We start from the raw sequence: 15410 nt of genomic DNA, 5'->3' as shown, positions 1-15410 counted from the left end.
GCTTTGGCATGAACCCCTTTGGCCATGGCATTTTTACCTTCAGCTTCAGTCAGTGGCTTTGCTGGTGGGACTGGGTTTAATTTGGAGAACTGGGAGGAGAATTCCATGTCAGACTGAGCTGCACCTTCAGCAGGGGCTTTGCTGGGAGGGCCAATGGCACCTACAACCATTTAATAGAGACAGGAGGGGTTTAGGAAATGGGACAATGGCACCTACAAACCCTTTAAGTGGTTTAGGAAATGGGACAATGGCACCCAGAAACCTTTTAAGTAGAGACAAGAGGGGTTTAGAAAGTGGCACAAATGGCCCCTACAAACCTTATAAGTGGTTTAGGAAATGTGACAATGGCACCTACAAACCTTATGAGTGGTTTAGGAAATGTGACAATGGCACCTACAAACCTTTTACGTGGAGACAAGAGGGGTTTAGGAGGCTTTGGGCTTTCCTCATAGATAAAATTCTCCACGTGCCACGTTCCAGAGATGAACTGATCCTGCTTTAGTGATCTGCTGGTGTTTACACAGGGCTCAACTGTTCACACACCACGCTGGGATTATTGGTGCCTTTGAAAAAGCCTCTGGGTAAATGTCTGCCTGTGCAGAAATTCTCCTCAGCTCCTAATTCAGTGCAGCCTGAACCTCTCAGGAATCTGTAAGAGCTGCTTGGAAACAATTCCAAAATCCTCCACTGAGCATGGCCAAGCAGCTCTGCATGGCCTGGGAGGTGTCACCTTCTCTGTGACCTCATCCTGGGCTCGTGGGTCACCTCCCCTTTCTTTCCCCTCTCCTGCTTCCCTTTCTTTCCCTTCTCCTGGTTCCCTTTCTTTCCCTCTCTTTCTTTCCTTCTTCTGCTTCCCTTCTTCTTTTCCCTCTTCTGGTTCCCCTTCTTTTCCCTCTCCTGGTTCCCTTTCTCTCCCCTCTTCTGGTTCCTTTTCTTTTCCCTCTCTTTCTTTCCCTCTCCTGCTTCCCTTTCTTTTCCCTCTCCTGCTTCCCTTTCTCTTTCCCCTCTCCTTGTTCCCTTTCTCTTTTCCCTCTCCTGGTTCCCTTTCCTTTCCCTCTCCTACTTCCCCTTCTTTTCCTTCTTCTGGTTCCCTTTCTTTCCCTCTCTTTCTTTCCCTCTCCTGCTTCCCTTTTTTCCCCTCTCCTGGTTCCCTTTCTTTTCCCTCTCCTGCCCTCCCCTCTTGCAGCCTTTCCCAGCACCTCCATCAGTCCTGGTGGTGTCTCAGCATCTGCACAGACCTTGTCAAATTTGGGGACAAAAAGTGCAAAGAGCTTTTTCTTTCTCCCCCATCATCTCTTTTTCCACATGCATAATCATCTTCCTGCAAAGCAGAGAAACAAATGGATAAGGGAGTGGAGGTTTCATTTTTACAGAAAGCAATTACAGACATTAAAAGAGCTAAAGTAATAAAAATAATATTTAAAATTCAAATCCCTTATCTATATTACAAGGGTATTAACATGAGAAGAAGTTATTTTTATTTTTTTCTCCCCCTTAATCTCATTTGCTTTGCAGGTCAATCTGCAAACTTTAATGCCAGTCCTCTGAATTTTATTTTATCTTTCTTTTTTTTTTAAATTTGGAGACTGATCTGCAGTTCTGGAGGTCTGGGTTTGGCAGGTTTGTGAACTCCATGGCTCAGGGGTGAGGATACTGCTCTGTCCCCTTCCTGCTTGTACCAGAAGGGACAGCTGTGTTCAGCAGGGAAGGGGGGGAGTTGTATTTTCTATGGATTAATATCATATTTATTGGTTTTCTATGGATTAATATCATATTTATTGGTTTGTGGCTCCAGGTTTTAACGCATTAAATGAATAAAAATGGCAATTGGGCTGTGAGCACTTGGGGGAAGGAGCTGCTCCAGCAGGAAAGAGAGGGAAAAAATGGGGAAAGGGAGGGAAAAATGGAGGAAATGAAGGAGAAATGGAGAAAGGGAAGGAAAATGAGGAAAAGGAGGGAAAAATGGGGAAAAGAAGGGAAAAATGGGGAAAGGGAGGGAAAAATGGAGGAAATGAAGGAGAAATGGAGGAAGGGAGGGAAAAATGGAGGAAATGAAGGAGAAATGGAGGAAGGAAGGGAAAATGGAGAAAGGGAAGGAAAATGAGGAAAAGGAGGGAAAAATGGGGAAAGGGAAGGAAAAATGGAGAGAGGGATGGGAAAATGGAGAAAGGGATGGGAAAATTAAGAAAGGGAGGGGAAAATGGGGAAAAGAAGGGGAAAATGGAGATAAGAAAGGTAAAGTGGGAAAAGGGAGGGAAAAATTGAGAAAGGGAGGGAAAAATGGGGAAAGAGAGGGGAAAGTGGAGAAAGGGATGGAAAAATAGGGAAAGAGAGGGGAAAATGGGGAAAGGGAGGGAAAAATGGAGAAAAGGATGGAAAAATAGGGAAAGGGAGGAAAAAATGGGGATAATGCTCAAGAGCACAGGGTGGGCTAAACTTTGGGGTGCATTTGGGCAGGGCTGTGTGAATCCCAGCTGGGCAGAGGGAGCCAGTGGGGAGCTCCTGCTGTCCCAGAAAGGTGGGGACACCCCCCTGCAGGAGCGGGGGCCCCGTGTGGGCCCAGCTTTGCTGCTCTCCCAGCATTCTGAGCCTCTCCCTGTCCCTCCTCCCCAGAAAGCCGACCTGGCCGTGGCGGGGCTGACGATCACGGCGGAGCGGGAGAAGGTGATCGATTTCTCCAAGCCCTTCATGACTCTGGGCATCAGCATTCTCTACAGGGTTCACATGGTAAGAGCCTCATTTCAGAGCCATTTCTGTCCCTCCGTTATTTGCATGCAAACCTGCCCGGTTAGGGGAGGATAATGAACGACTCATAAAAAAATATTTTGGTTTCTTATTGAAACGCAAATGTGCTCGACCTTTATTTCCTGCTTTTCTCTGTCTCTCTGCTGCATGGCAGGATTGGTGAATTCCATTCCTTTTCAACCCTCAGCCCTCTGGCTTCTCTCCCCACTCCTCCCAGGGCACATGATGGGGTTTTTTGGCATGGTGGGGGCTGCAGGATGGTTTTAGAGTGGCTTTAAGGGGCTGTAAGGCCACTGGGTGAGGTGTGCTGAGGGCAGGCTTGGCTGGAGAGGTGGCTTGGCTTGGAGTCACCTTCCAGTTGGATTTAGTGGTAGAACTGGGTGGGAGGCTGAGCTGGGATATCTGTGGGTGCTCCTTGCTGGTGTTGGGGCCATTCCTGATCTCAGCTTTGCTCTCTTGCTGCCTTCTTCCAAGTCAGAATCGCTTCAGGAAGGAATCCTGGGTTGCTTTCTTTGCTGTCACCTCCTGGAAATGCTCTGGAGGCAGAACAGCCTCTGCTCTGCTAAGCCCAGGGGCAATGTCCCTGCTGGGGCAGGCTGAGCTCACAGCCCTGGGCTGTGCCCACCCTAAAGAGCAGCAGCCCCTGCAGCCCCAGGAAAGCTCCTCAGTCTCAGGGGGTGCTCTCAGCACAGTTGTAGCATCACAGGATCCTGGCATGGTTTGTTCAGAGTTCATCCCATGCCACCCCCTGCCATGGCAGGGACCCCTTCCCTATCCCAGGGTGCTCCAAGCCTGTCCAGCCTGGCCTTGGACACTTCCAGGAATGAGGCAAATTTATTTTTCTGTTTCGAAACAGCTGGGAATATCCCCAAGGGATTCATGTGTGCAAGCATGTACGTGGTGTTGTGTGTTAAATTGTCTTAAACTCCCATAAATCCTCTTTTATTTGCATCCTCCATTGTTTTACCTTCTCTCTGAAGCTCAGGACAGGCCAGATCTCCCCCAGATTCCAGGTGTCCCAGCAGGCAAGCTCCTTTTGCAGCCCCAATCTGCATTTGTGATGTGAGGGGCAGAGCCAAAAGGATGAAACCCTCCAGGCTGCCTGCCCCAGCCCCCTCCCCAGCCAGGAGGATGGGGAGGATGCAGCACTGGGCATGAACAGAAACAAATTCTGTCTCTGTGCTGGGGGGCTCCTGCCAAGAGCAAACGAGTCATTAAAATCTAGTTAAAATTCTGCTTCCCCTGGTATGTGCAGAATGTGGGATCGATGGTTTAACTGATCACAAAGGGAAAAAAAACCAAAAAAAAAGGGTTTGACTCTTCCTGCTCCTGGAAGTCAAATGGAATTGTCCCTTCCCCACCATGGTTGGATTTCCACATCAGCCTTGTGCAGCCAGGACCTTTTCCTGCTGATGTCTCCCAGGATTCAAATCAGATTTTCTGATTAAATACTCTGTTATATTAGAAGGGAATTCTTCCCTGTGAGGATGGGGAGGCCCTGGAATGGATTTCCCAGAGAAGCTGTGGCTGCTCCATCCCTGGAAGCATCCAAGGCCGGGTTGGATGGAGCTCTGAGCAACCTGGGATCGTGAAAATTACCCCTGCCCATCAACAAAGGGTTGGAATGAGATGATCTTTATTATCCCTTCCAACCCAACCCATTCTGGGCATGTCCAGAATCTCTGGTGGAAAGGCAGGAGGGCTGGGGCAGCCTTTGCTCAGGGTCTGTCCATTTGCTGCAGCCTCAGGGGGCTCTGCAGGGTTCCTGGCTCCTCTTTTGGGCTGGAGGTTCCTCAGGGCAGGGAGCATCTGCTGCCCCCCAGCCCTGCTCCTCCCCAAACAAAGCAGGATTGGGAACCCCAGACCCCAGAGGGCTTTGGGAATCCTCCCCCTGCTCCCAGCAGGGCTTCAGCAGCCCCACAAAGGACCTGGCTGGGATTTGAGCTGCCCAGGGACCCAGGCAGGGCTGCAAGGGCATCTCCCAGGTTGGGATCACCCCACTGGGGACATGGGGAGGGATGGGGGCAGCCCCCCAGTTGTGCCCTCCCTTCCCTCCCCAGGCCTTGGGACCTCGTCCTGCTCGGCTTGAGGAGGGTGCCTGAGAGCTGTGTGGCAATTTAACCTCTCCAACTGGGAAATGTTTGCTAAACCAGACCCTTCTGGGAAGGGAAAGTGGAGAAAGGGAGGGGGAAATGAGGAAAGGGAGGTAAAATGGGGAAAGGAAGGGAAAAATGGGGAAAGGGATGGAAAAATGGGGAAAGGGAAGGGAAAAATGGGGAAAGGGAGGGGAAAATGGGGAAAATGAGGGAAAAATGGGGAAAGGGAAGGAGAAATGGGGAAAGGGAAGGGAAAAATGGGGAAAGGGAGGGAAAAATGGGGAAAGGGAAGGAGAAATGGGGAAAGGGATGGAAAAATGGGGAAAAGAAGGGAAAAATGGGGAAAGGGAAGGAGAAATGGGGAAAGGGAGGGGAAAATGGGGAAAACACTTCTGGTTTTCCTTTAAGGATGTGGTTTGCAGAGCAGCCCCACAGCCTTCTTCTCCCCACCCCAAAATCCACCTCTGCAATGTCAAAAATTGCAGCTGACATGTGTTAATCAGTGCTTGGATGAGATGGAGCCTAATAAATAACCACAAACGAGCCTCTTCCTCGCTGAGGAGCTCTCTGCACACCCTGGGCTCCTTCAAATGTGATGACATTTTATTTTCATTTCCATGTAGCTCCAGTGGCAAGTGATTTCTCAGCCCTTTCTCCTCCCCACGCCGCCAACCCAGCCACCACAGAGCCTGTGCCTCTTATCACACATAACCAAATATGGCAGCTTTAACCAGGGCTGTCATTTTTCTCAATTTCGCTGCTTGTGATACAATCAAGGCTGGATTTCTGACACAGGAGCTCTAACAGGCTTCCTGAGGGACAAAAGGCTTGGTTGGTTTTATCAGGTGCCCGTTCTGCCCTGCCAGGGGGGGATGTGGGGGTGGCAGGGGGTGCATGGGGAGCCCTGAGCAGTCCCTGGGGTTGGAAAGGGCTGGAATTCCCTGCCCAGGGTCATTTCTGCAAGGAGGGATAAGTCAGAATTTACCCATTTTTGCTCACATCCTTGCCTCTGTGGCAGGGAATGAGGGACTAAAGATGATTCTGGCTGGGTCATTTCTGCAGGGAGGGATACATCAGAATTTACCCATTTTTGCTCACATCCTTGCCTCTGTGGCAGGGAATGAGGGACTAAAGATGATTCTGGCTGCTCAGCCCTGAAAGTCTTTGCCTTCAAAATGAGGAAATGGAGGTTGGGAGAGTGCACAGCTACAGCTGAGTTTAGGCCAAGTGAGCTGAGGCTTAAAGTGTTTTGACCTGGTTGCTGTAAAGGACACGAGATGGGAAGGATGGATGGAAAAACTCCTGGATGGATGGATGGATGGATGGAAAACTCCTTCATTCCAGCCAGAGGAGGCTTGAGAGGGGCTGAGAGGAGCTGAGCCCCCTCCTGACAGCGCTGCCAGCACGGATCCCTCCCCACCAGAGCAGGGTGGGGGCACTGCTGCCCCCAGGAGTGCATTTGTGAACCAGGTGGTGGCTCCGAATGAGACTCAGAGCAGCCTGTGCAGAGCTTTTCCTGACCCCAGAGGGAAAGGAGGGATGTGGATGTGCCCCTGGAGCAGCTATGGGTATCCTGGGATGGAGCAGGTGTGGGTATCCTGGGATGGAGCAGGTGTGGAAATCCTGGGATTGAGCAGGTGTGGAAATCCTGGGATTGAGCAGGTGTGGATGCCTGGGGTGTGCCCTGGAGCAGGTGTGGGTATCCTGGGATGGAGCAGGTGTGGAAATCTTGGGATGGAGGAGGTGTGGATATCCTGGGATGTGCCTCTGGAGCAGGTGTGGAAATCCTGGTATGGAGCAGGTGTGGATATCCTGGGATGTGCCCTAGGGCAGGTGTGGATATCCTGGGATGTCCTGGGATGGAGCAAGTGTGGAAATCCTGGTATGGAGCAGGTGTGGATATCCTGGGATGTGCCCTGGGACAGGTGTGGGTATCCTGGGATGGAGCAGGTGTGGAAATCTTGGGATGGAGGAGGTGTGGATATCCTGGGATGTGCCTCTGGAGCAGGTGTGGATATCCTGGTATGGAGCAGGTGTGGATATCCTGGGATGTGCCTCTGGAGCAGGTGTGGATATCCTGGTATGGAGCAGGTGTGGATATCCTGGGATGTGCCCTGGGGCAGGTGTGGATATCCTGGGGTGTGCCCTGGGGCAGCTGTGGGTATCCTGGGATGTGCCCTAGGGCAGGTGTGGATGTCCTGGGATGGAGCAGCTGTGGATATCCTGGTATGGAGCAGCTGTGGGTATCCTGGGGTGTGCTCTGGGGCAGGTGTGGGTATCCTGGGGTGTGCCCTGCTTTGGTGCCCTGCAGCTGGACCAGACACACATGGACATTTCTGCCTCCCCAGGCTGGGTTTTTTTGCTTCCCTCTGACTTCCAGAGGCAGGGGAAAGTTCTCTGCCCTCCTTTTTTAGGGAAAACACTTGTGGGAAATGGCATTAATGGGGCTGGCTGGGGTTCCTCCACACTCTGCATGTGCAGGGCAGGGAGTGCTGAAAACAACAAATTCAGGGCTGTCCTCTCCTTCCCAAATGTCCCCCTGGTCCAAGCTCTCCAGCCACCAATATCTTCCCAGCAAACTGCTGCTCACTGGCTGAAAAAAATGAAGATTTCCAAGAACAACTTAGGAGGAGGGTAAATTAATCTCTCCCACATCCATCTGAGGATTTTCAGGAGGCCTTCATCAATTATTGGACATTTTGAACATATCTATTCCAGGAAAAATAGCTCTTCCAATTAACAAAGCTCTATTGGGACTGCCTAAAAATATCTGACAGACTCCAGATATTGTCATTCCCATCTTCAAAACAGACAGATAAGAGAGAGTTTGTGCCCTCCGTGGGAACAGAATATCTTTATTCTTACCCACAACTGTGAATGAAAAGAATATGTCCCAGCAGCCTGGAAATGACTGGAGCTGAAAAGAACCAGAACTACTACAACTGTAAAGTCACAGGAGAGATTCACTGCCAAGCTGGAGATTTAAAGCTTCCAACGCAATTTCCTTAATGAGAGTAATTTATTGACAAACTGCCCCAGAAATATAAAGAAGACATCAAGGCTTGAATTGCAGAAAGGAATTTTGTCATGGGAGCATCTCACAGGGGCAGGCTCTGCCAGGGGCTGGGAGCTCCCTGCAGGCTCTGGGGTCATTCCCTGCCCTGCCTGGAGTGATGAGCTCCAGGAGCTGCAGCTTGTGCCCTTCACACCTTGCTGGCTCCCCAGGGCCTCATTCCATCCTTGAGGAGGAATAAAGAGTTACCTGAGCTGCTGAGGAACAGGGGAAGCAAAGTTTGAGGGGCACCCAGGAGAGCCAGAGGGAACGCCTGGAATTTGGGGGAGATTTGACCTCTCCTGAGCTTCAGGGAGAAGGTAAAACAATGGAAGATGCAAATCCCAACCATGGTGGGGAAGGGACAATTCCATTTGACTTCCAGGAGCAGGAAGAGTCAAAATCCTTTTTTTTTGGTTTTTTTTTCCCCCTTTGTGATCAGTTAAATCATTGATCCCACATTCTGCACATACCAGGGGAAACAGAATTTTAACTAGATTTTAATGACTCGTTTGCTCTTGGCAGGAGCCCCCCAGCACAGAGACAGAATTTGTTTCTGTTCATGCCCAGTGCTGCATCCTCCCCATCCTCCTGGCTGGGGAGGGGGCTGGGACAGGCAGCCTGGGTGGTTTCATCCTTTTGGCTGAAGCCAAGGCTCTGCCCCTCACATCACAAATGCAGATTGGGGCTGCAAAAGGAGCTTGCCTGCTGGGACACCTGGAATTTGGGGGAGATCTGGCCTGTCCTGAGCTTCAGGGAGAAGGTAAAACAATGGAGGATGCAAATAAAAGAGGATTTATGGGAGTTTAAGACAAGCTTGGCTAAGCAAAGGGGAGAGCTCTGGCAGTGCCACCCTTTGGCAGGTGGGCAGGTTCTCAGATTAACTTTCAGTCAATTCTCATCCTCAAATGAATTTTCAGTCAATTCCCAAGGAAAAGTCCTGGGTTTAATTCCAGAGTTTCTCTTCAAGGCAATGTCTCTCTTCTGTTCCAGGTGATCTCCTGTCCACAGGTGAGGTACAAACAGTGGAAGACACCACATTCTCTGTGTCCTTTCCCAATTTTTTGGTCAGTTGCTGCCGTGTTCTGGTTGTGGTGTCTTCTGGGAAAGGACACAGAGAATGTGGTGTCTTCCACTGTTTGTACCTCACCTGTGGACAGGAGATCACCTGGAACAGAAGAGAGACATTGCCTTGAAGAGAAACTCTGGAATTAAACCCAGGAGAGCCTGGACTTTTCCTTGGGAATTGACTGGAAATTAATCTGAGGACCTGAATTGACTGAAAGTTAATCTGAGGACCTGAATTTTTCCTTGGGAATTGATGTAAAGTTAATCTGAGCACCTGAACTTTTCCTTGGGAACTGACTTTTAGTTAATCTGAGAATGGATGCTGAACCACTGCTCCTCAGCTCATCCATTTGCCCAAAGCCTGTCCAAGCCAGATTCTCTAAAAATGCTCATCCCAGAATGGTTTGGCTTGGAAGGGACCTCACAAACCTCTCAGTTCCAACCCCCTTACCATGGGCAGGGACAGTGCAGGTCCCAAACTCTCGTCCTGGAGGATGCAGGGACAGGCTGCTGTGTTGTGCTGGGTTTTTCCTGCAGGCAGGGTTTGCTGGGGAAGGTTCCTGACACGTTACAGGTTCCCAGATGGCGACTGGAGCTGAGGATTTCACAGGCTCCTGGGTATTTTTAGCAGAGGAAGATTTTTGTGCAACAACTGTTGCCTTTTCTAGCAACAGCTCAAATCTCCAGGAGAACTGCCGAGACCTTGTGAAAATCAGGTTTTGCATAACATTTAGTAGTAAAACAGCGAGGTTTGGATGGAAGCGGAATTTAAAATGCCGGTCTAAGTCTGGGAAAGGGAAAAAAAAAATAAAAAAAAACCTTTGCAAAGCTCTTCCTCGTGGGCAGCTTCCCAGTTACAGGTGCTTGGGGAAGCTGTGGAGCTGTTTTAGGGATGCCAGGACTGAATTTGTGGTTTGGGACACAAAATTCAAGTTTCTGTGAGCTGTGGGATCGTGTTCCTTGGGCGTGCTTGAGCTGCTCTTTCCCATCAGAGGAGCTGCATCCACAGAGCTGGTGCTGACAGGAGAAATCCACCTCAAATGGGAGGTGTTTGGCTTCTTGAGAAACTTCTCCAAAAAAATTATTCTCCCTCTTTTGCACCAATTTGGTGACGTTTGACAATTTTCTGTTGGTGGCAGCATCCTTGTGAAAGTTTAAAATGAAGATCAACCTGCTTTTTCTAGCAGTGAAGGCTTATTTTTTTTTTCCCAAGGAAAGGTGGTTTGCTGAGGAAAAAACCAGGAAATTCTGACGCATCCTGGAGATAAAAATATCCTGTTCGCTGAGATAAAAGCAATAATTTTATTGGGGTTTTTGTAAAAGAAGAAACTTCGCAAGGCCAGAGAGAGAAGTTTTGAATTTTATTTTTTTTTTCCTTTTGCTTCACAAATATATTTCCCACCTTGTGAGCTCAGGTGAATCCCTTTCTGCCCAGTTAAGTGTGGGGTGGACAAGGATGAGGGGACCCCCCTCAGGGCTGGGGGTGCATCAAACCCTGCCAGGGAGACACAGGACGCTGTGATTGCCTCATTTTTTCTCTCAATTCACCTCTTTCTTTGCCAGGAAGAAGAAAAATGGGGAGAAAAACAGATTTAGGGGATGAATGCAGTGGGGAGATGCTGCAGGACTCGGTCATTTGTGGGGTTGCTGTCACTTGTTTGCCCTGCAAGGCTGTTCCAAAGCCTGGTTTATCCCCCTTCTCGGTTTATTTCCTTTCTCCTGTTTATTCCCCTTTCTCCCATTTATCCCCTTTCCCCTATTTCTCCCATTTCTCCTCCTCCTCCCATTTATTTCCCTTCTCCCATTTATCCCCTTTGCCCCATTTCTCCCCCTTCTCCCATTTATTTCCTTTCTCCCATTTATCCCCTTTCCCCTTTTTATTCCCATTTCTCCCCCTTCTCCCATTGATCCCCTTTGCCCCATTTCTCTCATTTCTTCTCCTTCTCCTCTTTATTTCCTTTCTCCTATTTCTTCTCCTTCTCCTCTTTATTTCCTTTCTCCCATTTCTCCCCCTTCTCCCATTTATTTCCCGGTCTCCTATTTACCCCCTTCTCCCATTTATTCCCATTCCCCTTTTAATTCCCATTTCTCCCATTTTATTCCCATTTCCCCCACTTCTCCCCTTTCCCCCATTTATCCATGTTCCTCCCTACCACCAGTGCCGCTGATTTCCCTCTTGCCCTTCCAGAACTATTCCCACCTCTCCAAACCCACCCAGCTCCAACTCCTCCTTTGCTTTTTCCCCCTCCAGGGCCGCAGACCCGGCTATTTCTCCTTCCTGGACCCTTTTTCTCCGGGCGTCTGGCTCTTCATGCTGCTCGCCTACCTGGCTGTCAGCTGTGTCCTCTTCCTGGTGGCTCGGTAATGTCGCGGTGCCTTTCCCTTCCTCGCGGTGCCACCTAGTGTCCCTGCAGACCCCAGAGGGACACGGGGACATCCATCCTCTGTCCCCAGCTCCCCGGGATGGGCTGGCACCAAGCGTCCCAGCCCTGTGCCAGCTGGGACTGAGGTTTGTCCCCATGTCCCTGCCCTGTGCCAGCTGGGCACTGAGGTTTGTCCCCGTGTCCCTGCCCTGTGCCAGCTGGGGACTGAGGTTTGTCCCCGTGTCCCTGTGCTGGGATGGCCACCGTGCCCTGGGGCAGGGTGTGTTTGGTCACAGTGGTGCCCAGAGGTGGTGGGAGAACATTTTGGAGAAGGTTTTGGTGCTGTTTAAACACTCCCTCAGGTGAGTTTTTACCCCTTTGTCCCGAGGTTTGGAGGCTGTCAGGAACCTGCAAATCCATTCTGAGATGTCAACAGGAATTCCACCACAAATTCCATCAGTGCTGTCTGGCTCCCCAGTTTGTGGAGGACAGGGAAGTTCATGGGTACCTTTGAGCAAATTCATGGGTACCTTTAAATGCTCCCTCAGATGTTTTTTTACCCTTTGTCCCAAGCAGGGAGGGTGGAGGATGTTAGGAACCCTCAAATCCATTCTGAGGTGTGAACATGAATTCCACCAGTGATGTCTGGCTCCCCAGTTTGTGGAGGACAAGGAAGTTCATGGGTACCTTTGAGCAGCTGAGTGCAGAGCCTGGCTCAGCAGCTCTCAGCTCCATTCCTCTGTGACCAATTCCAATTTCAATCAGTCTCAAAACACCTCTCTGAGTGCTCACCTCAGCACGGCCTCCATGGAGCCCTGGGGTCTCCAGTGCTGCTCTCCCTGCCCTGCCCACAGCCCTGTGGAGGGGCTGTCACAGGCACAGTGGAGCTGTGTCCTGGCACTGTGTGCCAGGGACTGCTCAGGACTCCCTGGATCTTTGGGGACCCCTCTGGGACCCCCCTGGGATGCCCAGTTCCCATCACACAGGGACCCCTCAGTGCCCAGTGCCCATCACACAGGGACCCCTCAGTGCCCAGTGCCCATCACACAGGGACCCCTCAGTGCCCACTTCTCATCACACAGGGACCCCTCAGTGCCCAGTTCCCGTCACACAGGGACCCCTCAGTGCCCAGTTCTCATCACACAGGGACCCCTCAGTGCCCAATTCCCATCACCCAGGGACCCCTCAGTGCCCAATTCCCATCACCCAGGGACCCCTCAGTGCCCAATTCCCATCACACAGGGACCCCTCAGTGCCCAATTCCCATCACACAGGGACCCCTCAGTGCCCAGTTCCCATCACACAAGGACCCCCTCAGTGCCCAATTCCCATCACACAGGGACCCCCTCAGTGCCCAGTTCCCATCACACAGGGACCCCTCAGTGCCTAATTCCCATCACACAGGGACCCCTCAGTGCCCAATTCCCATCACACAGGGACCCCCTCAGTGCCCAGTTCCCATCACACAGGGACCCCTCAGTGCCTAATTCCCATCACACAGGGACCCCTCAGTGCCCAGTTCCCATCACACAGGGACCCCCTCAGTGCCCAGTTCTCGTTACACAAATTGGGCCTGTGCTGTCACTGGCTCCCTCAGCGTGGCTGAAGCTGCCACCCTGACAGGGCTTTAATGGCTTCAAGGGCTGTTACAGCCTCAGAAATGCAGGTCTGGAGAAACCATTGAATTATGCACAGCTGGTGCCTCTTTAGCCCCTTCCTCATGTTTTAAATATGATGCTCCAAAAAGGTGCCTTTAGCCAGCTCCTCCATGGAGAGGGAGCTTTGGCTGCTGCTCCCTGCCTTGCTCAGCAGGAAGGAGCTCTTGACCCTGTGAGCTGCAGACTCTCCAGAGCACTGGGGTTTGCTGCCAGAGCTTGATCCACCATGGAAGGTCTGCAGGAAATAACCTCCTCCTCATGCTCCCTGGCACACAGTGAGAGAGGAGATGCAGGGATGAAAAGAACTCCCTGATATTGGCTGAATATGAATGTGAGCTGGCACAGCCCTGCAGCTGTTTTGGCAATAGCCCCAAAACGACCCTCCCAGGCCTCAGCTTTCTTAGCTGGAGCAGTATGGAGTGCAGCACATCAATTAGCAGACTTTCTCAGCAACCAGGGAACTGGAAACAGCAAAAAAGAGAGAGAGAGAGAGAAATGCAATCACAGCAGTGACAGGCTCAGACATTTCCCATTCCCATCTCTGTCCTGTCCCTGAAGGATGGGATGCTTTGAAACATCAGCACTCAGCTTCCAGCTCCACCTCAGACCTTCTCAGAACAACCCTTTGCACCAGCAGAGTTTTCCTTGATGGTTTAATGCAGTCAGGGCTCAAACACTTTGCTTTTGAACTTCCCATAAGTGCTCGTGCTCCAGCAGGGAGCACAGCCAGAGAAGTTTGATTTCTACTTCCCATCAAGTCCGTGCACATCTGGAGTTCCTGCTGTGGTGTGGACCTGCAGGATGCACGCAGAGCTGCCCAGAGCAGAGCCTCTCAAAGTTTTGTGCAAATCTTTACAAGAAAGCCTCTGGCTCCTGAGCCTTAGAGCAAACGTTTCACACAGCTCTGAGCCCTGGGCATCAACTGACAGCAAAGCATTTCCTCCTCAGAAAGCTCTGCCTCCAGGAGAGCTGGAGCTTCACAGCTTTTCTCTCTTTGGTGGTTTTTTTTTTTAAAGTGTCCCATTTCCCAGTGCATTCCCCGAGCTCTCCTTTTTCTTCTCCTTTCAGGCTGACACCGTACGAGTGGTACAGCCCCCACCCCTGCTCCCAAGGTCGATGCAACCTCCTGGTGAACCAGTACTCGCTGGGGAACTCTCTGTGGTTCCCCGTGGGGGGGTTCATGCAGCAGGGCTCCACCATCGCCCCCCAGGCTCTGTCCACGCGCTGCGTCAGCGGGGTCTGGTAAGCAGGGCAGCCCTTCCTTCCAGGGAGGTTTCTCTGGGCACAGGGAGGTGGAGGAGGGAATTCTTCATGGAAAGGGCTGTGGGACATCGGGAGGGGCTGCCCAGGTGGAGGTGTTCCAGGAGGACTGGGTGTGGCACTCACTTGTCTGCGTGACAAATGGAGACTGATGGTTTTGGACGGATGGGATGGTGCTCACAGGGTTCTGAGGATGAGGGAAGGGACGAGGATCTGACTCCATGTTTCAGAAGGCTTGATTTATTATTTTATGATCTATATTATATTAAAACTATACTAAAAGAATAGAAAAAAAGGATTTCCTCAGAAGGCCAGCTAAGAATAGAATAGAAAAGGAATGATAACAAAGGCTTGTGGCTCAGCTCTCTGTCCGAGCCAGCTGGGCTGTGATTGGCCATTAATCAGAAACAACCACATGAGACCAATCCCAGCTGCACCTGTTGCATTCCACAGCAGCAGATAACCATTGGTTGCATTTTGTTCCTGAGGCCTCTCAGCTTCTCAGGAGAAAAAAGTCCTAAGGAAAGGATTTTTCATAAAAGATGTCTGTGACAGAGGGATTTTGCAACCTCAGTGATTCTGGGATTCTGCAAGGCAAAGGGTGGGGATGGAGAGCAGATTTCCTGAGGGAAACCACACCTTCCCTTCCCTTCCCTCCCCTTAGGTGGGCATTCACCTTGATCATCATCTCCTCCTACACGGCCAACCTGGCGGCGTTCCTGACCGTGCAGAGGATGGACGTGCCCATCGAGTCCGTGGATGACCTCGCTGACCAGACCACCATTGAGTATGGCACCATCCACGGCGGCTCCAGCATGACCTTCTTCCAAGTAAACCCCGTTCTTTGGCTGCCTGGGGGGGCAGGGGGTGCACAGGGCACTCCTCAATCACCTGGGGGTGTCCTCTCAGCCTGCCGTGCCCCTGTGTCACTCCAGGTGCTGGCACGAAGGGGAACTCTGGAGAGATCCCTGCGCAGGATGAATGGTGGGAGAGGCATGGTGGAGGACACAGAGAGGGAATTCGACAAGGAATTCAGATTTTCACAGGTCCCCACATGGTTTTAGCTTTTATTTGAGTGTCTTTGAGGTGGGATAAGCAAAGAAGCATTTGCACAACCCAGGTGAAGTGCTGGAGCCTTTGTGAGGTCAATGGCACTGAAATAAGTCAA

At 51.1% G+C, this 15410-nt stretch overlaps 1 protein-coding gene across 1 annotated transcript in view; it reads left to right on the top strand.

Moving 5' to 3' along the window:
* Positions 1 to 15410, top strand: part of GRIK4 (glutamate ionotropic receptor kainate type subunit 4) — a 211256-nt gene that overhangs the window by 186358 nt on the left and 9488 nt on the right. The window contains exons 13-16 of the mRNA XM_071449796.1: positions 2614 to 2727; positions 11213 to 11322; positions 14051 to 14224; positions 14907 to 15072. Coding sequence (XP_071305897.1) covers positions 2614 to 2727; positions 11213 to 11322; positions 14051 to 14224; positions 14907 to 15072 — 564 coding nt within the window. The remainder of the gene's footprint in view (positions 1 to 2613; positions 2728 to 11212; positions 11323 to 14050; positions 14225 to 14906; positions 15073 to 15410) is intronic.

The sequence above is a fragment of the Agelaius tricolor genome, unplaced genomic scaffold (genome assembly GCF_023055355.1).
Source record: "Agelaius tricolor isolate 1412-34295 unplaced genomic scaffold, bAgeTri1.0.p SCAF_29, whole genome shotgun sequence".
In the NCBI taxonomy this organism is placed as follows: Eukaryota; Metazoa; Chordata; class Aves; order Passeriformes; family Icteridae; genus Agelaius; species Agelaius tricolor.
The sequence above is the reverse complement of the archived record's forward strand: the minus strand, read 5'-3'. Positions and strand labels throughout refer to the sequence as shown.